We start from the raw sequence: 22930 nt of genomic DNA, 5'->3' as shown, positions 1-22930 counted from the left end.
TTCCTCCCAGAATGCGCCTGTTCGACGTTCAACTACAACTCCCATGAGCCTTTGCACTGCACTGTTTAGAGCTCTGGCTTCTACCACTTCCTGTCCAGTGTGTCTGTTGGTTACAAATGTTAAAAATATGTTGCTTTTTTTTATTTAACACACATTTAGGAATATGTACCACATAAACACAATATATAAATCTATAAAATAGATTTCAAAATATTAACATGGGGCCTCAATTCTATGTAATAATGCTGGTGTCAGGTGAAGCACCCTGTAACTACTGTTTCTCTTGTGTTTGATGTGGTGCACTCAGTATGAGTTACGATGTGGAAAGAAAAGCACTATTTTAGTGTGCCAGCCTTACAAAGCTCAGGGCAAAATGGTCCATTTCAGAGCAAGAACCAAATTCTTATGAGGCTGAGAGGTTTGGCCGATTCAGCCCCCCTGAAGACTGAAGGCCAGTCTCTGTTGGCTCCATTAACTCCTATTAGGTTGAGGGAGAATGACTCAATACCACAGTGTGAAATGAGACAAGCCTGTATTCAATAATAGATGAATAAACATATCCTAACATTTACAAGTAAAAGTACTGCAGTAAAATTATCATTATCATCAAATCTACTTAAATAACATCATGAAAGTAAAAATGATTATTATAGTTAACAAGTGAGCTGCGTTTTTGTGGCTGGCCACGGTGGAGCTGATGGCCTGTTTTATTCCCTGCAGGGTGGTGGCCTCTGTCTGGTGTGTTGCTCTGCTGAAATCAGCATCATAGTTCAAAAATCTCAACAAATAATTAAAAGTAGATCAATTAAAGCTGCAACAATCAGTGGAACAAATCACAAAAGTACAGGAAAACGAGACTCGCTGGCATCCAGAGGAAATTTAATTTGTAGTTCTTTCGAGTCATATTGCACCACAACACAAAGCAACAACCATCTGGATCTGATATTAGTGTGCATGACAGTGCATACCAGAGAGCAGGGTCCGGGCGATGTCGGGGGGGGGGGGGAACTACAGTGAATGTCATTTCTGGTGCAGGGCTTTAATCTATGCAAACTGATGATGGAGGCAAACACACGTTTGTTCATTGGCCCTCCTGTTGCCCTTTGTCATAGCACCTCCTCTCTTCCCCTCTCTCTCTCCACTACCTTGTGTTGGAAGCCCCTGCCGTGACCCCTGCGGGGCCCCCCTCCTCTGCTGTACGGGTTGTTGGGGCCCCCCCTGCTTCTCGAGGCTCTCCCGTCCCAGTGATAGTGCGCTGGCCCAGGGGCCCCGGAGTGCGGGGCAGGTCGGTGAGGACCTCTTCTCCTTCCACGAGGCACACGGCCCCCCGCCGAGTCCGCAGCATCTTCTGGGCACTCGGTTTCGAAGGCCGCCTGGCACGCCGGCGGACCCCCCGGAGACACCGCGGTCTCTTGCTGCTCCGCACAGACGTCCCTGCCTGACTTAGACTCACACGATGCTGCGTTCACTGGCACCTGCTGGCCGTGGTTACCCTGAGCTTTGGCCTTCATTGGTCCTTCAGCGCAGTCTGAGGACAGAGAGAGTTTGTCCAGGTGCTCTGCGACGGGGGCGGCTCTCCTGTGATGTGGTCTGGACCTGCCCCCTCTCCTCTGCCCCCTCGCCTGGTTCTGACGCCTCTGGCCTGGACCACCTCTGCAGTGGGACAGTCCAGGAACAAACTGGTCCCCTCTGATGCCAGCTTCATCAGAGGAAACAGAGGGCACCGTGGGGCCAGGACAGACATCTACGTCCAGGTTTCCGTTTTCAGCAACAGAAGGAGTCTGTGGGAAAAACGTTCGTGATTAAAATAAAATAAAAATAACAAATTTACAATAATTTCGGGTTGGTTTTAACTATAAATTCTAAACATGTCTGAGACCTTATTAAACGTCTCAACCACTGACCGCTACGAGCTAAATGTGGCCGTTTGTCTTACCTCGTTGATGTGGATGAGAAACCGATTGGACTCCACCTCCGGATCAATGATCCCACCTTTAGACCTCTGTCTTTCCCAGAGCTTCTGGAGCTCACACCACTTTTGCTGAAACGTTGAAGCGACGGCTGCTTCGTCCAGCTGAGTGAAAAACACAAAGCACAAACGTGTTGGAAACAGCTGAGCCGCCTCACGTCTAGTCTACGTCAGAAGGCGGTCTCACCTCAGGCAGCTGGGGCGCGGGGGAGGACAGAAGCTGATCCACGTCGTACGTTAGAGGCTCTCTGCACACCGGACACACCACGGTCAGCTCCTACGAGAGGAGTCAGGGATTAAACCGCTGCAGAGACAGAAGACCGGAACACTCCTGTGACCAGAACTCCCTGACCAACCTGATCGTCCGTCCGGTCTCTGGTCTTGTCCTCCTCTAACTCCTTCTCCCTCCGGCGGAGCTCGCTCTCAGAGTGGCGGACGTAGCGGCCGAGGCAGTGGCAGTGGAAGTAGTGGTAGCAGCTCGTCTTGGTGAACGTCTCTCCCTCCTGACGACGTACACAAAACATTGAAGCATGAAAGCAGATTTTAGGAACGTTTCTGGAAAAATCTGCAGATGAGACGCAGTCGAATCCTGCGTTGAATATTTTTCTGGCCACCGGGGGGCAGCAGAACGAACTGGAAAACACACCACTGACATATCATCAATGTTTTTGTTGCTGTGTCACGACTTCATCCACAACACACCACAGATTTAGATAAACCCGATCCAGTGAATATTTAACAATACTACAAAACACAAGGCTGCTCCTTATTATGCTCATTGTTGATACTGCGTACCTTAAAGCCATACAGGCAGATGACACAGTTTCCATGAGGAATATTACTTTCAGTCAGGATTTCTTTCGCTTTCTGGAGGAGAAAAAACAGGAGAAGAGTTAGAGGCTTGACGATAAGCAGCAGGACAGCAGATCATGACCTCATGTTCTGTTAAATTATTTATCAAAAGAAAACACCTCAATGAGCTGATACAACACAGGTGAGCCCAGACAGGACTGAGCCTCCAACTGAAGACACTTTTGGACACTAAGAGAGAAAGGTTGCACACGATTAAAGGGTTTTACACTCAGCATGACGTCCTGAGCAGAAAGTAGTAATAGTGGTAAGTCCACGGCGTCGGCTCGTTACCTGCTGAGCTTGTCATCAGAGAGGCCTCGTGGGTTATGAATGGAGATGACCGGAGAAGACGACGGATACTAAAGACAGACAACAGGTGGAGTCATGTTCATCAGTGTTTCTTCATCATGAGAGCTGAGCTGATAACTCTGGTGATATTCTACATTTTTCTGTCAGTCGACAAATCTCAGTGAATGTTTGTGCTAACAGTTCAGAGAGCGTTTCACAGCCTGATAGATTCACTGTGAGTCACAGAGCTCCATTAAACACACACACAGGAAATTGCTGAAACCAGATATTTATGAGGTGCTGTTAAAGATTTATATCTTCAGGAGGAACCAATGAGCAGAGAGCCACAGACAGGAAGTCAGACGGGATTCGTTATCAATAATAAAAATGTAGCTTTATCTTGACGATTGTGAGTGTTTGTCTCTGTTCCTGTCCTGTTTTCTGCATGCAGACTCTCAAACAGATGAAATACTGAAACCATGTGTGGGAGCAATGTAAGATCGTGGAGCTCATACCTGCTGATCGAGGGTCAAAGTCAGGGTGAGCCGGACAAACTGGGAGACAGAGTCCTCGGCTGTGGACGGGTACAGGACCAGGCTCACCTCCCAGCCCCTGGGGGACCCAACAGACCAGCAGCTTTAACAACAGTCGTTACAAAGGAGACTAGTGGAGTCACGTGTCATCAGACATCAACCAGGCTGATGCGACAAAGCAGCACCACAAGGCCCGACAGGCCACACAAACCACACGCTCTGTGCAAAACTCCAGTCAAAAATATGTGGATTTAATGTTTCAGGACAAGCTTTCAAGATCTTTAATTGATTGAAAAGATTTGTCCATGGCCAAAATATAACTGATCTGATGAAATATGATGATCACTCTCTCATTATTTACTATGCTGGACTGTCTGAGGTCTCTGACTGACCCATCGAAAAGCTTCAGTCGTGTTCTAACATATCTGATCGCCTTGTTACAGTGACAAATTCTTTACTGGAGATCTCCCCCCAGATAACAGAGCGCCGCTGAAGTTTTTAATGAGAGCGAAGGACAGTCTGTCCTCCAGCTCTGCTCGTCGTGACAGAACTGAACACAGGTCAGTTTTCTGTGTCATTTCCATTTCATCTGACAGCTGTTAGCTGTTAGGAGCGAGCTGTGAGCCGCAGAAAGCTAAACTGCAGCTGTATAACCACGGCAAATGTTTCCGCCATACTGTCACAACAATGTACATGAACCACAGTATTTAAACAGGATCACACATTTCACCAGCTTCAATTTCAGTGCAGCAAAATCTGGGATTCTTTGACACAACAGGATCAACTAAGTTTAACTAAGTGTGGATCGGGTGGTGTTAGTGCGCTACAGGCAGCGGTTGGAGAAGTCCTCCAAGCCTTCGCTTCAGTAACTGCAGAGATACCACAGAGTAGAAATATTCTGTTACATATAGAAGTCCAGAAGTATTAACATCAAACCATACTTATGGTACAAAGAATAAAAGTACTCGCTATGCAGAATGGCCCATTTCAGAATAACGTGCATCATATTATTTCAACATTACTAGTGACACATTAATGAGTTGATCACTTTAACGTTGCAGCAGGTAAAGGTGGAGCTCATTTCAACTACATCACATACAGTATCTGTTGGGTATCTTGCCCCCCCAGGATCAATAAAGCCTCAGTGTTAATCAGAATATATTGATTGATTGCACTTTGCATTATCAGTCTGCAACTGCAACTTAAACTAATACAAAAAGTAGGAAGAGCTTATTTCCCTCTGAGTCAAAGTAAGAAGTATCAGAGAAGGCAAATACTCCAGTAAAGTACAAGTGCCTGAGAATAGTACTAGTGATTACTTTCTACCACAGGGTGTGGTTTCCTCTGCAGGGTGGGGGGCATAATAATGTGTGGCATCGCTGTTGGACACTGTGACACCGGTTTAGTCTGAATCCTCACACCAGCCCTGCTCTGCCAACCGCTGAGGAAGCACCAGTCACAGCCGAAGCTAATAAAGCGAAGTGATGCTAACTGTGGTCTCACCCGTCCTCCCTCCTGCTGACCAGCAGTTCATCCAGATAGATCGACTGCAGCACCTCGATTTCAGACAGCACACTGCGGACAAGAGCAGACAACTCAGTGGGCAACACGCACAGCTGCCTTTCTGTGCTATTTTCTAACTTTAACTGGTTAACGTTCACCCAAATTAAGCTAGCGTTAGCCTGTTAGCTCACACACTGTGTTGCTAAACAACGTTGGCTTTATCAGACGTTTCGTCAGATTTTACTCGGAACACTATGAGGACCACTGAATAAAACAGCTTCAGACTAAATACAATGAATGTCAGCAAATATTTTTGAAGTTTAAGGGGGGAAATGAGACCAGCTGTCAATAAACTCACTCGCATTCCGCTGCCATGATGATGTTTCTGACGAGCTGCCGCAGCTAACGTTAGCTGCTGCTGAAGACTGAGCTCAGACCTTTCAAAACACAAGTGTGGGGCTGAGAAGTATCGGTAACTCGAGTCAACACGCGAAAAATCACGCAGCTACATCACAAATTGAACATCGTTACGTCTGCTAGCAGCGTAGCATACATATTAATGTAGTTGAGTGGCGTATCCGTGCTGCTGCCTAATTTGAATGATTTATTTAGAATTTCTTTAGCGGAAGTCGCTTCATGATATATCTGACTTGACACTTGTGGAAATGACGAGTATCGTGAGTGAACAATCATGAGTGTTCACTGCCCTCCAGTGGTCACAGTGTGTAACTGCATCTCTTCTTTGGCAGTATTATTTTGAAAGGGGTGTATTTGATATACACTATACTATTTTGTTTATTTCGATGACCTGTCCAGGGTGTTCCCTCGCCTCTTGGCCTTTGTCAGCTGGGATGAACCCAACAAGATCCTCTAAGGATGAGCAGTTATACATTTTAAGCAGTTGTAGACAATATTCTTACTATTACATAATAGCAGTAGTTATTTTATTCCTAATACTATCATTATTTTGTACATATACACATCAATGCCAGCAAGACTAAAGAGATGTTGATAGACTTCCACAGGAAAGCACCACAGACTACATCTGTGTGCATCCAGGGTTTTTTACATTGAGATCGTGGAGGAGTACAAATACCTGGGTGTACACCTCAACAATAAACTGGACTGGTCCACGAGCATTGGTGCCCTGTATAGAAAGGGCCAAAGTCGTCTCCATCTCCTGAGAAGACTGAGGTCCTTTGGAGTCTGAAGGACATTACTGAGGACTTTCTATGACTCTGTGGTTGTATCTGCAGTCTTTTACGCAGTGGTCTGCTGCGGCTGCGGAAGCTCTGAGAGGGACAGAAAGAGACTCAATAAACTGGTCAGGAGAGCTGGTTCTGTCCTGGACTGCACTCGACACCACTGAGGATGTAGGTGAGAGGAGGATGTTAGCCAAGATGACATTAATCATTGACAACCCCTCCACCCCCTGCATTAGTACCTAATTGTCAGCTGCATTTTAATACATACATTTTAGTATGTTCAGCTGCATCTTAGTATATTTTATTGCATTTATGAATGTTTATTGAATGTTTATTTTATTCTATTATCTTTATTTTATTTCATTATCTCTCTTATTATCTTTCTAACACGGGGGTTGCAATGCAAATTTCTTTGAAATGTCCATGCTCATGACAATAAAGGCAGTCTTGAATCTTGAAACAGTGGGGGCCCTCAGCAACTCCTTTGGTAACAGACTGCTGCATCCACCCTGTAGGAAGCAACGCCACCGCAGGTCCTTCATTCCAACAGCTGTCAGGGTTCAACTCCAGCATCACTTAACATAAGACTGTGTTGATGTTGTCTCCCATATAATGTGTTGTTTGTTTGTCATTTATGCCAACATACGCTCAGATCCTTTACATATTGTGCAGTATTACATATTTTTTTTACTGTTTTGTATTTTCTTTTTTTTTTTACAATAGTATTAACACTATTTTTATTATTAATCTGAAGTCAGCATACATTTTGTACTCTTGTGGCTGCAGTATTCTCATACTCTTTGTACATAATGTACATATACATAGCTGATTGTCTATTCTATTATTATTCTATTATTCTGTATACTTTTTTCATTGACTCTTTTGGTCCTCTTATGTCTATCTTTTATTGTTTGTTGCATGCAACAATTTAATTTCCCTGGCGTAGGATTAATGAAGTTTTTTACCTTGTCTATTTTATCTTATCTTGTCATGTTTTGTACATACTGTACATCTTGTTTTTGGTTTTGTTTTTCGTCTTATTTTCTGTGTCCAGAGAAGCTCTAAATAACCTCCTTTGGGTAAAAATCCTAACTCCATTTAAATGTTTTAACCAGAAGTAATTGTATGCGAAATGTGTACAAAAAAATCGTTGATAATGCAATTATTAAAAATATTGACGCTACCATCGCTGTTTGTAATAATCACCCCTAATGACAACAGGAATTATCTGTGCGTGGTGTTAACAGTAGAGGGCAACATTGAGCGTCTTGGAAAACTGTTTACCGGAAACTCGTTGGAAGAAGAAGAAAACGGCGAAGAAGAAGAAGTAAACCCGCGATACGCAAGTCAAGGACCATGATAAGAAATTTCTAATTTATAACAGAAGGTTTTTCCTGATATATATAAATTATTTTTGCATGAATAAAACATATCTACGACACAATGTGTACTTATACAAAAACGCGCGAGGCGTTATAACACGACAAACAACCCGAAGTTTAAATGTTTTACTCTCGTTAGCTAGTTCGTTGTTTGAGAACAAAGTCTACGAAAATGGAGGAAATCGTTATGGAATCGGAATCGGACGAGATTTCGGGATCCGCAGCTCAACTGGGTGTTGCTGATGCTTGGGAAACTGTCACTGCAGCTTTGGTGAGTGAGCTTTATCACTGGACTTGTAGGCAAATGACAGTATCCAACATGGAGTGAACCGATGGTGACGAATTCCGTTCATTTACCTTATGATTTAATGTTTTTCTGCGTGTAGCGATGGTTCACACCCGACAGGACGTGACTTAGGACAGTTTAATGATTAGTCATGGTCATCGGTAAAATTCGGCATACATGGGACGCTGTCTTCGCCTTTTTCTTTATTTGTCTTTCTTTGTCTTCCTGTTGCACTTTTTGTGTCTCTCTGTGCGACCATCTGCTAGCTGGCAGTTTCCCTGCGTCTCTATGCATAACCAATGAACCAATGTACACTGTCATCAGTCTCCTCATGATGAGACGACACTGTTCAACGCTGTAGTCAAGACCAGTAGACTTTAACAAGAGTCCAGGGCCGAGGACAGTTTACTCTGATCACATCCAGGTGTGGAGTTAAAGTCAACCCCTCTGAGGTGCCTTCGTCCCTGCAAACATACCTTGACAAGTGTCCAGTGTGTGAAATGTCTTTGGTCGGGTATGGCAGCATGGCCAGGTTAACAGCCGACCACCCACCCCCACAGGCCTGAGACCAGTTGAAATATATTGGAAACTGCAGCCCTGCAGCATCCGTCAGAACATTTATCATTTATAATTTTTTTTTTAGATGTTCCCTGGCTGCTCGGTGACGGAGCAGAGCCTATCTGACTCGTTGGATCTCCTCTGTCGTCGGGGTCTGGGCCGGCTGCTCGGCGGCTGGCTGCTGGAGACTTTGCAGATGCGTCTCTCCTCCTCGGTGGTTCCGGAATTCTGGTCCGGACTCAAACAGCCAGAGAACGAGCTGGAGGAGCGAGGCAGGTCCTGGGTTCTCCTCACCGCCTTTCGGACTCTGATGGGCAGACTGGAACCTTTTCTGGGCAAGTCGAAAAATAAAATAAGTGGAGGGGTTCAGGGCTGAATCCTGGTTTTCTTTGTTTATATCTGCAACAATATTCAAACATCTCCTCCTCCTCCTCCTCTTCGCAGGTGGTTTGGAGAGGCTGGGCACGTGGCAGGACGAGGGCCATGGGAGTCTCTGTGGCCCGGGGCCCAGGGGCCTCCAGGAGCGGGCCTTCACCATCATCAGGGCCCTCCTCCTCTTCTCCCCCTCCCCTGTTCTCCAGGAGCGAGTGCTGGAGTTTTACAGCAGGACCTTCTCTGTGTATATGAACCAGGAGGGGCAGGCCGAGGACGGGGCCGAGGTTCCAGACGGCCCAGAGGGAGGGGTCTGTCGGGGCTGCGGGGTCCCGACGCTGCAGTGCTGGTGTCAGGAGGCCCTGGAGCAGCTGCAGGAGCTCAGCCACGTACTGTGAGTGGACCCAGGAACGAGAATAGAAGTATAAATGTTCTGTATTATTTGTTGAAGTGGCTCCGCGTTGTCAGGTTTCAGGAGTTGAATGAAGATCTGATCACATGTTAGATCACATTTCATGTGTTGTTATCTTATTTTCCCTGTTTTTTATCGTGTGCCTGTAGTTCCAAACTGCAGCTGCTGGAGTGGGTCAGCTCCGAGGCCGTCACCTCCATCCTGCACAAGCTCATCGAGCAGCGGATGGAGCAGCACTGCAGGGGAGAATATGAACGTTCTTTCCTGCTGGAGTTCCAGGAGGTAAAACGTCTCTGTCTGTCTCTCTGTCTGTCTCTCTGTCTGTCTCTCTGTCTGTCTGTCTGTCCTGATCAGTGAACGTTCAGTCATGTGATCTCTGGTCCGGATTAGCCCTTCATTAGCAGTTGGCTCGTGTCTTATATGTGTTCTGTGTGTGCAGTGGCTGGAGCTGGTGCTGGGCTGGCTGAGCAAAGTGTTCGCAAGTGAGGCAGATGGAGACGGTCCCAGCGCTCCCAGTGCTCCCAGTGCTCCCAGTGCTCCCAGCGCTCCCAGCATCCAGACCGGCCAGCCTGCCAGCTCCGTCCTGAAGCAGTGGAGGTGCCACATGCACCAGTTCTTCTGCAGGATCTACGTCAACATGAGGATCGAGGAGCTCTTCAGTATTATCAGAGGTAGGAGAGAAAACTGCGTATTCAGCGTATTGAAGTGGAATCATCTTGTAAAAACTCAGTTTTGGAAAGTGTGTATTTCCACCTTTGACAGTGCTAAGCTAGGGTAGCAGTTTCCCTTTACTGCCAGGCTTTGTGCTAAGCTAGGCTAAATACGTGACTTCTCTGCACTGATGGGTCCGGGTGGGCGACCTCGCTTTGTTTCATGTTTCACATCTCTCAGATTTCCCAGAATCCAAAGCTGCCATTGAAGATCTGAAGTTTTGTCTGGAAAGAACCAACCAGAGACAGCAGCTCCTCACGTCACTCAAATCTGCCTTCGAGAGCCGTCTGCTGCACCCAGGTCAGTGGTCCGCTGGGGGCCAGTGTTGGTTTAGTGGTTAGACATCTACAGAAGCTTTCTAAACTGAGTCTTTGTCCACCATCAGGAGTTCACACATCTGACATCCTCACGGTTTACATCTCGGCCATCAAGGCCCTCAGAGAGCTGGACCCATCCATGGTCATCCTGCAGGTCGCCTGCCAACCAATCCGCAAGTACCTCAGGTGAGTCAGTTTCTTACATATATATGATGATGTGGTCACTTCTCTAACCCTGCTTGAAGCTGAACTGTTTCGGGCTGATGTGTTTGATCCCTCCCTGATCTTTGTGGAAACGGGTCAAACACCGAAGCTGCTCCTTCTAGAATCGTCCCTCGCTGTGTTGTGTTTCAGGACTCGGGAGGACACCGTGAGGCAGATCGTAGCCGGTCTGACCGGAGACGCTGAGGGCTGCACGGACCTGGCCTCCGAGCTGTCCAGAGGAGACCCGGTGACTCTGGAGATGCAGGACAGCGACGAAGAAGGAAACGACCCGGAGGACTGGACCCCAGACCCGACCGACGCCGTCCCCGGTCAGCGAACGCACGTTTGTTCTTCCTCCTGCTCGTCTTCACCATCCGCTGACTTTACTGAGAGTCTAATGCCTCTTTTCAGATAAGATGGGCTCGAAACGCCGTTCGTCAGACATCATCAGCCTGCTGGTCAGCATCTACGGCAGCAAGGACATCTTCATCGATGAGTACAGAGCCGTGTTGGCCGACAGACTGCTGCACCAGCTCAACTACAACACGGCCAGGTAGCTGAACACACACGCAAACGAGCACGCATTGGAAACCCAGCTCATGTGCTAAAAAATAAGATACACGAGTCTGTCTATAACAGCCGATACAGACTCCCAGCAGGCATTGCTGCGAGGAACGTCCGATCAGAGAGCTTTAACGAGCTGTAACGAGCTCTGCAGCCGTGTGACTGCACAGCTGGTTGGTTCAGTTTCACCTCGGCTGACATCACACATACGTGTTTGCTTCCATGTTGTTAGTTGTTGGTTGTGACTACAGCCGCTCTGATACGTCAGGAAGACGGTATGACGGCCGGCTGAGCTTGAAGATCCTGACATGATCCTCTCGTGTTCTTCATGTAGTTTTGGCCTCTGCTGTTTGTCCGCAGGGAAATCCGGAACGTGGAGCTGCTGAAGCTCAGGTTCGGGGAGTCTCACATGCATTACTGCGAGGTCATGCTGAAGGTAAACACTGCCTGACTCCATGTTTTAGCCGCCGTGGTCCCCATTAAACCGACAGCGTGCTTTATTATCCTGACCGCAATGACCCGCTCGGACATGATGCTGTGGACATGTGGGCAGATTTTCCTTTGTTTCTTTGATCACCTTCTGAGTTTCTGTGCAGAAGTTCACACTTTAGTGTTCCTTAAACGTCTCGTTTGAGCGTCTGGATGACGTGTTTATAAATCACAAATGCAGCATAATGACTGAATTAGATCAACTCTGTAAACAAATGGCTGAAATGATTTTTGGATCACCGTAAAAACGCTCGCCGCCTGGTCCCAGCTGTCTCTTCTTTTTGTTATATCAGGCTCCAACGTTTAATATAAATCCAGCGATTTATTCATTTATGATGTATTTATGTTCCTCTCCTGCGTCATCGTCCAGGACATGGCGGACTCTCGCAGGATCAACAGCAACATTCGCGAGGAGGAATCGAGGCTGAGCGAGGAGGAGCAGCCGCCGCTCTCCCTGTCCTCCATCATCCTGTCCTCTGAGTTCTGGCCTCAGCTGAAGGAGGAGAAGCTGGAGCTCCCTCCGCTCGTCTGTCAGGCCATGGAGGCCTACACACACCGCTACGAGAAACTCAAGGTGGGCTTCAAGAGCCGGTTGTTCTGTCGGGGGAAACTGGAGGTTTTGCATGTTTAGATTTTTTTTTAATCACTTTTTAGTTAATTTCTTGCTTTTGTTTGGACAAACTGCAGCTAATTAATCAGTCAACATGTCACCATCTTTATTTTTTTGTCTCTTCTATAATAATCACATGGAAATTCTGTAGAAAAATCCCTGGTGATGCATTCAATGACACTATGACAGCTGTTTCGGTTTCGAGACAACCACACAGCAACTCATGAATGCAACACTTTCTTCAACATTAAACACTGTCCGTGAACACACCACGACATAAAACTTGACTGTTTTTCCTTTTTTTTGTTGTTACATTTCTAAAATCATGTCTTCATGGTTGCAGTTATTTCCTCTCATGAGCGTTTTTGAGGACTTTAGACCCCAGAGAATCCCCACCGCAGCTTTGTGTGTTTGTCTTCTGTGTTTCAGGCCATGAGGACGCTGAGCTGGAAGCCTCACCTGGGCTCGGTCACTCTGGACGTGGAGCTGGAGGACCGCACCCTCACCAACCTCACCGTCTCCCCCATCCACGCTGCCATCATCCTGCACTTCCAGGAAAAAAGTACCGTCTTTCATTTCATGTCTTGACTTGTTTTCCTCTGAACAGATTGGACTTCTGACGGGTAGTGGGAGTTTAATTCTTGTTGTCAGCCTGTGAAGTGTTTTTTCAGTCTAATCTAATCTGGGCCTGATTCGTGCTCATGTGCACCCTGCTGTGGCTATGTTTTTGCTCCATAATAAATACTGTGGCTATTACGTGATCTTCAGACACGTTTTCTGTCTGATTTCACCACATCCTGCTGGTTTGATTTTGGTCCCTATCAACAAACAACAGTCAGAATCATGGAGTTGATTTTAGGTGAAGTGAGCGCGGTCGGCTGACCTGTTGCCTGTTTGTCATCCATCAGATTCTTGGACTCTGGAGGAGCTGAGCGTGAAGCTGGGCGCCCCGAAGGAGCTGGTGCACAGGAAGCTGGCTCTGTGGCAGCAGCACGGCGTGCTTAGGGAGGAGGCGGGAGGGCGCTACTACGTGGTGGAGACGGGCTCGTCCAAAGAGAAGATGGAGAGAGGTGTGATGCTGATCGACAGCGATGAGGAGAGAGACTCCAACACCACCACCCAGTCTGAGCAGAGGGAGGAGAAGCTGCAGGTGCCCGCCCCGCACGCACGCACACACACACACACACACACACACATACAGCACAGCATCTCGTCACACCTGTTCTCCATCTCTGCAGTTGTTCTGGGCCTACATCCAGGCCATGCTGACCAACCTGGACAGCATGACGCTGGACCGCATCCACTCTATGCTCCGCATGTTTGTTGCCACGGGACCCGTTGTCACGGAGATGGACGTCAACGAGCTGGAGGCCTTCTTGCAGAGGAAGGTCCGTGAGCATCAGCTGATGGTCTCTGCAGGCGTCTACAGACTCCCCAAATCCAACTGATGAAGGAGGCGCAGGAGAGCAAAACAAGGACGAACGACTCAGGTGTGACGCTGCATTCAAGCGCTGTGGGAAATTTGTAAAATGCTGTTCTCCTCAGCATTTTGGAAGGACTACTGCAATTGCTAACTTCAGCTCAGAGTAAATCACAGCTTGTTCTGCAGACAGACCCTGTTTTTCAAATTAATTCTGACGTCACCCAGAAGCTGAAAGCAGAAAGGAAAGCACCCCCGCCCTCTAAACAGCAGCACCATGCTGATGCTGCAGGTGTTGTGAAGGTCTCTGGTGTCAAACACTGATGTATTATAATTATAAAAGCGCTTTAATGTCTCGTGTGTTTGTCTGAACTGAGTTGCTGACAACTGAAACGTGTTGAGTTTCCTGTAAAAGCTCCATCATTGTTGGGGGCGGGGGGCACAAACCTAAAAGTCATGGTTTGTAAGTCAACGTGTAAGAGTTGAGTCTTGACTTGTGTCCCAGGTTCTGAGTCCAAACCAAGAACTTGTCTAGTTTCTAAACTGAGCTGACAGGTTTTGACTCAGTGCTGGAATATATCTACATTTACTCACATACTGGACTTGAGGTACTTTATTTAAGTGTTTAAATTTTACTCTAACTTTTACTTCACAATTCAGAGGGAGATATATTTTCTGACATCTGGAGACACTTTTATGCTTAAAATAACAGTAAAATGCTGTAATTAAATATTTCTTCACGGAGATTTTGTTGCTGTTACTTAAAGCATCTAAAAGCTTCCAGCAGCTGGAAGAAACGTGGGATTTTGGGCACAATAAATTCAGGATTTTGCATTTTTAACTGCACATTAATCTGCATTTAATTATCATTTAACCGTCTCTATAAAGCAAAAAAAAAAAAAAAACTTTAATGAAAGACGAGTCGTCGAGATGATTTTTTTTTAGTTAACCTGTTAAAACTCTGCTAACCTAAACCAACAGCTGTTCAAACCAGAAGAGGTTTGTTTCCAGTGAAAAGCTTCGTTTGATGGTGCAGCAGACTGCAGGATGTTGGAATAAAAACACTTCAGTCAGTTTAAACGCAGCTTCAGCTGCAGCTGCAGCTTCAGCTGCTTCACGGAGCTCATTTCTTCTCATGTTGTGAAGAGTTTGCTCCTCTTCTTCATTCGACCTGTGACTTTCACACCGACCTGTGAGGGGAAACACTGACACAGACAATAACTCTGTTTATTGCTTTATTTGGATTTGGACACGTTGCTAGGCGACAGATTTACATTAAAAAAAAAACAACAAACCGAGGACTCGAGCGTTTCGGGCTGCTCTGCGTCGAGGTCGCACGGCGGCGTCTCGGATTACTGGCCTCGTCTGAACTGAAATAAGGCGCGCAGGCGTTGGACTGCACTCAGCACACCTGTTAGTGTGTCCAGGTTAGTTTAGTTCCCTCTCAGTGGTAAAACTTTATTAAGACAAAACAAAAACATGAAAACAGCGGTTCACTAGTCGGAAGTTAAAGGACCACACCGGCGTTTCTTTCTCGCGTTCACCACAATCACAGTTTAAGTCTGACAGGTGCAGGTGATTCTCAGAGCTGACGATGACGACGGAACTGAAGAAGCCTGATAAATGTGACCCGACATCAGCGGTTAACGAGCGGCCGGAGGTCGCCACGACTCCCGAGGTCTGCGTGAACGTTCAGCTGAAACGTCACGACCCGAAAGATTTCAGGTCAAAACAGAACAGCTGATCAGTTGTGCTTCTTTCACTGCGATTGATTAATCAGGAAAAGTCATCAGTTCTCTAACAAACACGAATAATTTAGACACTAAGCAGTTCGCGATGGTCGCTGGACTGAAGGCTCATGAACAAATGAAATCACAGGATCTGTGATTGTGCTTCTTCTGTTTCAGTGGACGTTTTAACCTCCTGTTGGCACTAATGAAAGGGTCAAAAACGTTAGCTTTCATCCTCTGGGGAGCATGAATGTCTGCAGCGGCGTCTCGGGAGGAGCGAGCAGCCTCTCGGGCCTCACCTCGGCATGCTGGGACTGTGATTCGTGGTAAACGGGCTGTGAAACACCAGAATGATCCTTTAACTCCTGTAACGTGGAGGCTGCTACGTGCAGTCAGCGCTGACGGACTGTCAATCCCTCTGCCTCCGTTACATTCACGACCAGCAGCTGCGACTGATGCAGGAGCTCGTCTCTGAAGGCACAGTTTCCCCTTCTTGTCTGAACGCCGTTTGTGAAGCGACGGGCGGCGGCGGCGGCGGCTTCGCCGTGAGTCTGCGTCTCAGCAGCACTTCTTCCCTCTCTTCCTGCGGTCTCGGTCTCTCTGGGCGTTGATGTTCACGGTGTCTCTCTCCCGCTCTCGCTCCCTCTCGGCTCTGTTCTGGCTCTGCTTCTTGGCCCGGAGCACCATGTGGGTGAAGGCCATGAACATCTGAAGGAGACAACACAACAGCGACGCTGAGTCGTCAGAGCTGCTGGGCAACGATCTGCAGTCCCAACGACTGGAGGATTCATTGATCAGTCGAAGGACAGAACGATCTGCAACCACTGATTCATCATTTTAAGATGAAACACCAAAAGTTCACCAACTGTTCCACCTCAAATGTGAATATTTGTTGTTTCCATTAATGTAAACTGGAGTTTTCTTGCAGGTGTGAACTGTTGGCTGCTCAGAACAAATCATCTAAATACTTTCTTTGTTTACTAAATGCTCTAAAATAATCAGCAGATTAATCAGCAATAAGAATAATCACATTTTACAAAAGGAAATAATGAATCTACAAATCCAAACACATCAGATCAACATGAATTTTACACTTAATATTACAGATACCTCTTCGACATTTATGTTCTCTTTGGCGCTGGTCTCGAACACCCGGACCCCCATCGACTCCCCGAAACGCACAGCATCCTGGGTATCCACCTGTTTCCGGGCGGGGTCGTCGTTTTTGTTTCCCACTGAGAGCGAACAGGAAGGTTAGATTCATTCAGACTGGCACAAACTACACGAAAAGACTGAAATCTGTCTGGACTACAGAAGCCTCGTTCTGGTTCTGGTCCCTGTGTCCTGGGTCCCACAGCGTCCGTCCTCTGATGCAGCCACTAGAGAGCAATGAGCCCATCCCATAATTAACTAAAAACACTCAACGTGCAGAAAACATGAAGTGAGGATTGTTGGACTCACCCAGGATCTTGCAGACGCTGTCACAGTTCTGGGAGATTTCATTTAACCACCTCTTAACGTTTACAAACGATTCCGGATTCGTCACGTCGTAAACGATGATGACGCCGTGGGTGTTTCTGTAGTACCTGCAGAGACACAGAGCAAACAGAGTGACGCACCGCCGGGCTCCGGCCGACGCTCCTGAACACAGAACGGGTTCTTACGTCGACGTGATGGTCCTGAATCTCTCCTGTCCCGCCGTGTCCCAGATCTGCAGCTTCACCCGCTCTCCGTCGATGTCCACCGTCCGGATCTTAAAGTCGACGCCGATGGTGGTGATGTAGCTGCCTGCAGGAGACCGGCGAGCCGTCACAACTCAGAACGACAGACACACAGTGCCGCCGGCAGGACGGCGGCAGATTCAAGCCTCAACGTTTCTGTGATTCCTGACATGAGCGACCAGATGACCCCTCAGACCGCTAACAGGCCCCAGTTTTAGTGGATAAAACAACGCTAACATTAACATGCTAAAACAGACCTGCAGTCTCTCTGTGGCTGAGCATCAAACTGAGCATCAACATTAAATCAGCTGCAACAGATTCGCCACCGTTTGATGAGCACGTGACGATAACGCATAGCTGTGCTGTCATGGTAACGGCGTTCGGAGGCGATCTGTACGCTGCTCTCTTTTTGGCTGCTACGGGTCAAACTGTTCTCAGGTGTGTTTTCAGTGTCTCATGTGATGTTTGTTAGCGCCGCTTCAGCATCGTGACCTGACTGACTGAACGCCGCACACCAACAGTCGACGTGAGCGGAGAGCAGAATCTGCCTCTGACCACAGGCCGCCTGCGATCTGCGATGTGTCGGATCTCACTGAAGCGTTTATAGACTCCGACCACACTGATGCTTTTACTGTTTGAGTGCGCACAGATCGACCGACTGACTGACATCTACTTCACCTCACCTGTTTGCAGCTCCACTAAAACAACAGACTCTGTGAGATATGAAGGCTTTTAAATGGAGTCACGTCTTTGTGGATATTTAATATTTTTATGAGATTTCTGTCGTTGTAAATCAAAGGTGTCACATTCTACATTCTTCTCCCTGTGGAGCGTCTGACAGGTCAGGACAGCTCTGCTCTCAGAAGATCTTCACTCGATTAAATGCTTTCACTTCCCCGCCTGAAGCAGAAACTCGTGTGCGTCACTCTGAGGATTTCTGTCCAGTCAGGACCGACGCGCCGAGGCGTTCGCTGTCGTTTCACTTCCGGAAAACTGCATTCACTCACCCGAGAAGGAGTTGTCTGCGAAGCGGAGCAGGAGGCTGCTTTTCCCCACATCTGAGAGAGAAACAGATCAGAGGGACGAGATTAGCAAATTAACTCGCTTTGAGGAAATGAATGTGACCAATCAGGAACAGACAAGCTACGTTTACTCTGAGGAAGGCGAGACCATCCCATCCTGAGTGACAGCCTCCTTCCAGTAATGAGGGGCAATAACCAAACATGAGGCGAGGCAAGAAACGAGGGCAAAGGTTTAACTCGAACAGGAAATGAACGAGCCTGAACCAGAGAACCGGCGGCAGCTCGTTCTAAAGGAGACGTGAAAAACCTGAACGAAGCAGCAACGTGCTGAGAAACAACAAAATAACACACAACATCACAATATTTTACCAACACAAGATACTGATACTGTAATCTGGAGCCATAAACTGGTAAAAGTCTGAATGTCTGCAGGAAGACGTACAAACACCTGAGTGTCAGAGTCCTGCTGCAGGTAAACACCAGCTGTAGGAGCCTAAATGCAGTTTATTTAGTAAGAATAATTTTTATTTTAAAATATGCAAATTAATAAGTAAGATAACTAATAAAGATCAATAATTTCATGATTGAGAAAGATTTAAATATTACTACATATGTACATTTCATTTATAGTGTATGAGTAAGATAGGACTTACTCCAAAAACCAATCAGTTAACCTGGTTGCCATGGGAACGGGGTCAGCTCCGGGGTCAGCAGGAACAAAAAGGAGACTGGAGCGATATAGTTTTTTGACCTCGCTCTCTCTCTTCACAGACTTTCTTTACGGTGTGGAAGGTTGTATTTGTGTACGTTTCTAGCATTTTTGTAATGTTGCTCTAAGTTTGCAAGTAAACAGTTAAAATCAAGAAGTGGACTCGTGGATTTATTTTTGAAGTGTTTTGGATACGAGGGAGTCTGACGAGTGTCAAGCTAAAGCTTCAGTGAGGACAGTAAGAACCTACACCAGCGTTCATCCTAACATCGATCACAAGGCTGGAATAAGACAGAAAGTTAAACAAGACAAGACACGTCCAGTTAAACCAGAACCACATCCTTCAGGTGGATCCGTGATCACAAACTGAACCCTGCTGACGAACAAAACAACCCCTCCCTCCACGAAACCAGAGAAACATTGCAGGAAACTAAAGGAAGCTGAAGGTGTGACGCCGACATCAACAGGAAGTCACCTGCACAGACACAAATCCTCTCGAGCCAACAGTCAGACAGCCGGAAAAGAACGATTTCAAAATGTATGAGAACCGTAAATCCAGAAAAAAGAGCAAAGCTTCCGTCCACACAGCTGCTGGTTCCTGCAGAGCTCAGAGGAGAACCCAGCAGCGATGCACTGAAACCCAATCACTGCGCTGCGGCGAGGACGCCGATCTACACCGACTCAGCGCGTTCTGCAGCACGTCTGCACACTGGAACATCAACTCACATCAGGACGAGTGGAAAACAGACACACGCACGCACACACGCACACGCACACACACACACACACACCTGATGGAGAACATTCAGGCGTGTTTGTTTTACTACCAGAATATTAGAAACCCTCAGAAAGCTTCAACAGGTCTGATCACATCTGCATGTTTCTATCAGCGACTAACAGACAAATAAGCAGGATCAAATGGAAATATCTCTGAAACATACAGATACTGTGACATATAGTGAGTTAAAGCAGTGAAGCCTGCACGGGGGGGGGGGGGGCTTTGAATGAAACTGAAGTTCAACAGAGCTGATATTCTGAAGAAGCTTGTTTTTCTCTCTGCTCTAACTCGTGTTTGTCATTCGGCAGCAGACTAACGAGACCTGCCAACCAATGAGGAACAGCAGCTCGTGTTCTCGACCACTTTGTGTCTTACTGGGTTTCCAAAGCGCGACAGAAAAGCTTTAAAAGCTGCCGGTTTGTCACCACAGACGAGCTTTGACTTCAGATGAACCTTAAAGAATCAGAATGTACTAACTGGAGTCTCCAATGATGAGCAGTTTGAAGAGATGATTGTAGTCCTTCCCCGCCATGTGGACGGCCTCTTAATGATTCCCAAGTAAAGTCAGTTTCATAGGAGGAGGCGATATCCTTAATCTCCCCGGTGCTACGAGCTCAGAGCAGCGCAGCAGTTTGTCCGGACATCACGGTTGTTCCCATGGCAACAGGAGGACATTCCCAGTTCAATTCCTGCGCTTTTCAGTTTGGGTTTGTTTTTTTTTCCTCGAGTTCCAGTTCAAATGTTCACAACATCGTCTTCGGTTTCAAAGTGAAACCACAGCAGCCAGCAGAGAACGACGCGCTCCCGCTCTGGATTTATGATTCATGCCTGACGGCTGATGGTTCCACCTTAGTTCCAGTTCAACCCAGTGACGCTCCTGCAGGGGATTTCCAGCTCCTGGCCACTCAGACGTTTACATTCAGTGATTTTTGCAGTGCGCTCACTCCCTCCGTTCTCCTTTGGACGCAGAGAGGACGTCTTGATGGGGGTCTAAGCACTGAAAGTCACACATCTAAGGCTGCACGACCGGGGGGATTTTGGCATTTTGTGGTTGCTGCTCTGACAGACAAATGGACGGGTGAGATGACGAGTGATCAATCCAGTCACTGCTCTGAACTCCTCCACCGCTCACTCATTAACTCCATCCCTTTGAAAGAAGAAGCGAGAAACTGGGTCGTTCCTCTTTCTCGCTGCAGTTCAGTAGTGGTCACATCTGCCGAGGTTCCTTAAAGCTCATCCCTTAATTTCACTTCAGCTCCTCCGGCGGTTGGGCAAGAAGTCAACCGTTCCCTGGGTCTTTACATGGGGAGGGCTGTCGCTCTCTGCTCCTTCAGGTTTAAACGGTGCTAAACAAAGAAAGAGGGAGAAAAGTTAATCAGGGTGACTGTCATTTCATTCTGAACTGCTGTAAGCAGTGTGTGCCCCTCCTTACCTCCTCCCTGCTCCTCAAACAACAGCTGAGTCACTAAATATAACTTCCTCATCCTGTTTTATCCACCCCCCCATCCTAAAACTTAGCTCGCTAGGTAGCTACAGCAAAGGCTCCCTGACAGTGGCACCGTGTAGCTGCCATGGCCTTTTCCTGACTGGCACGAAGATAAATAGGGAAGTAAGACAGGGGAGACTGGCTCGCTAACGTTGGGACAGTTTTCCATGAAAACAGGAAAGGCGGCCGTAGCCTTTGAAAGTCATTAATGGTACCTCGCTAACTCGAGCTAATCTAGCCGGCAATATTATTATATTATGCGTTTTAAGACGGGAACACGAATCTCCATTTGCAAAACTTGAAATTTAAAGATTCTTTGAATATCAGCACAGGTAAAACACCCCAAATGGTTAAATTCAGGATCTTGTTGTGACTATCACGAGTCATCATTCAGTTCGGCTTTGTTTGAGTCCCCCAAACTTGGTTTGTTTTAATAAAAATATTAAAATTGACAGTCACTTTTGGCCGTTTGCGTCAGACTTCGGCTCTGCCTTTAATGGAGGACAGCTGTGAGTCTTGATGTGTGTGATATGTAGCAGATTTCTTTTTTTTTTCTTTCAAAGATTATGAACGTAGTTTGGTGTGGAATTCATCGGGACGTGTGACGGCATCATTAGCAGCTACAGGTCAACCAGACACGGGACGTCCACGGTGCTGAACGCTGGTCCGGCGGGAGGTCGGGAGTCCTGACGCTGAACAGCCGCAATGACGCCAGCTGGTTTCTGTGAGACACCGACCAGCAACTCACCTTGTCCGACACCGTCTACGTTAGAGGACGTCGCGCCAGCCTTCCCCCAGAAATCTCTCAATTTACCGAATCCAATCTATAGATGCCACGCTTGACCTTTACGTTACTTTTACGGATATGTGAATAACGACTTAAAATCTGTTCTGCAATTCGGCACACAAACGCGGCGTATCTGAGGGTGGAACGGCGGTTTATTTCAGTTTTGTACGTAACAAACGTCGTTGGCGCGGACGTTACCGCACGAGCTGTACGAAACCAAAAACAAACTAAAAGGACTTCTTCGACCGGAGCAGCAGGGAGACATCACACCTCTAAAACTGATGATTCGTGTTTGATACGGTGAGTAAAAACTTCCAGATTCTGGATCCAGTCTGGACCGACGCTCTCCGGGCCTGACCCTGGCCTGCCGCTGACTCGCGTCAGAAAAACTTGTCACTCCTTGGAAAAACTTCGAAGCAGCCATTTCTAAGACACTTACGTCGGTCATGTCGGTGTAGTTGGTGATCTGTCGGTGGGTCATGTTTACAGGTCCGCCGCAGACGTTGATTTGTCCTGGTGGAACCCACTAGATCCCCGCTCCGGTCGGAATGTCTCCCCGCCGACCACACCTGACTGTCTGCAGCTGATGACCCACTCTCATCATCTGATGCCGCGTTCACGTCATGTGGGAAAAACCAAACCGTGCAACCGCTGGCCTGCCTGCTGCTAGTTCTTTAAACTCAGATTAGTTCACGTAAGGAAAGAAAACATAGAGCACAAAACAAGATACACAATTTATAAGAATCAAAAACTGTTCGTCAAGGAATTCTTCAATTTTAATGTGCTTTGTTTTGTCTCTTTAAAATTGCCTCATCTCAGGCTTGAACTACAAGTGTCAGCATTTCTAGACCAGGATAAGTCATAGAGGGCAGATTAAGACTGTCCTGTGTTAAACACACACAATATAAAAATCAGCGGCCCAGCTTCAACCAGAAATGCTAAAAAGAAAAGAAACAAACTGGTTTTGTGTGAGATCTGCACGTCATGAAACTAACACAGACACACCTAACACTGATGTCGCC

General features: G+C 47.1%; 3 protein-coding genes across 3 annotated transcripts; 1 reads left to right on the top strand and 2 right to left on the bottom strand.

The window, feature by feature from the left end:
- Positions 1–524: 524 nt before the first annotated feature.
- On the bottom strand, positions 525–5765 carry rnf25 (ring finger protein 25). The gene is made up of 10 exons (XM_041957252.1): positions 5504–5765; positions 5146–5217; positions 3625–3721; positions 3113–3180; positions 2941–3010; positions 2765–2836; positions 2326–2472; positions 2157–2246; positions 1937–2074; positions 525–1781 (listed from the first exon to the last, which is right to left on the bottom strand). The coding sequence occupies exons 1-10, from the start codon at positions 5518–5520 to the stop codon at positions 1107–1109; spliced, it is 1446 nt and encodes a 481-aa protein (XP_041813186.1). The 5' UTR covers positions 5521–5765; the 3' UTR covers positions 525–1106.
- A 1905-nt stretch (positions 5766–7670) lies between these two features.
- On the top strand, positions 7671–14505 carry anapc2 (anaphase promoting complex subunit 2). Its single transcript, XM_041957407.1, has 14 exons — positions 7671–8003; positions 8662–8911; positions 9021–9342; positions 9510–9642; positions 9800–10031; positions 10252–10371; positions 10457–10574; positions 10743–10921; positions 11004–11145; positions 11517–11592; positions 12016–12219; positions 12685–12817; positions 13164–13405; positions 13494–14505. The coding sequence occupies exons 1-14, from the start codon at positions 7905–7907 to the stop codon at positions 13701–13703; spliced, it is 2460 nt and encodes an 819-aa protein (XP_041813341.1). The 5' UTR covers positions 7671–7904; the 3' UTR covers positions 13704–14505.
- Positions 14506–14935: 430 nt separating this feature from the next.
- Positions 14936–22515, bottom strand: si:dkey-16l2.16 (ras-related protein Rab-35). The gene is made up of 7 exons (XM_041957819.1): positions 22348–22515; positions 20113–20981; positions 18134–18184; positions 17070–17193; positions 16867–16991; positions 16516–16640; positions 14936–16113 (listed from the first exon to the last, which is right to left on the bottom strand). Exons 2-7 carry the CDS (start codon positions 20165–20167, stop codon positions 15964–15966), a joined length of 630 nt encoding a protein of 209 aa, XP_041813753.1. The 5' UTR covers positions 20168–20981; positions 22348–22515; the 3' UTR covers positions 14936–15963.
- Between the last annotated feature and the right edge of the window lie 415 nt (positions 22516–22930).

Source organism: Chelmon rostratus, chromosome 17, assembly GCF_017976325.1.
Source record: "Chelmon rostratus isolate fCheRos1 chromosome 17, fCheRos1.pri, whole genome shotgun sequence".
Taxonomy (NCBI): Eukaryota; Metazoa; Chordata; class Actinopteri; order Chaetodontiformes; family Chaetodontidae; genus Chelmon; species Chelmon rostratus.
This window is presented reverse-complemented; position numbering and strand designations above follow the sequence as displayed.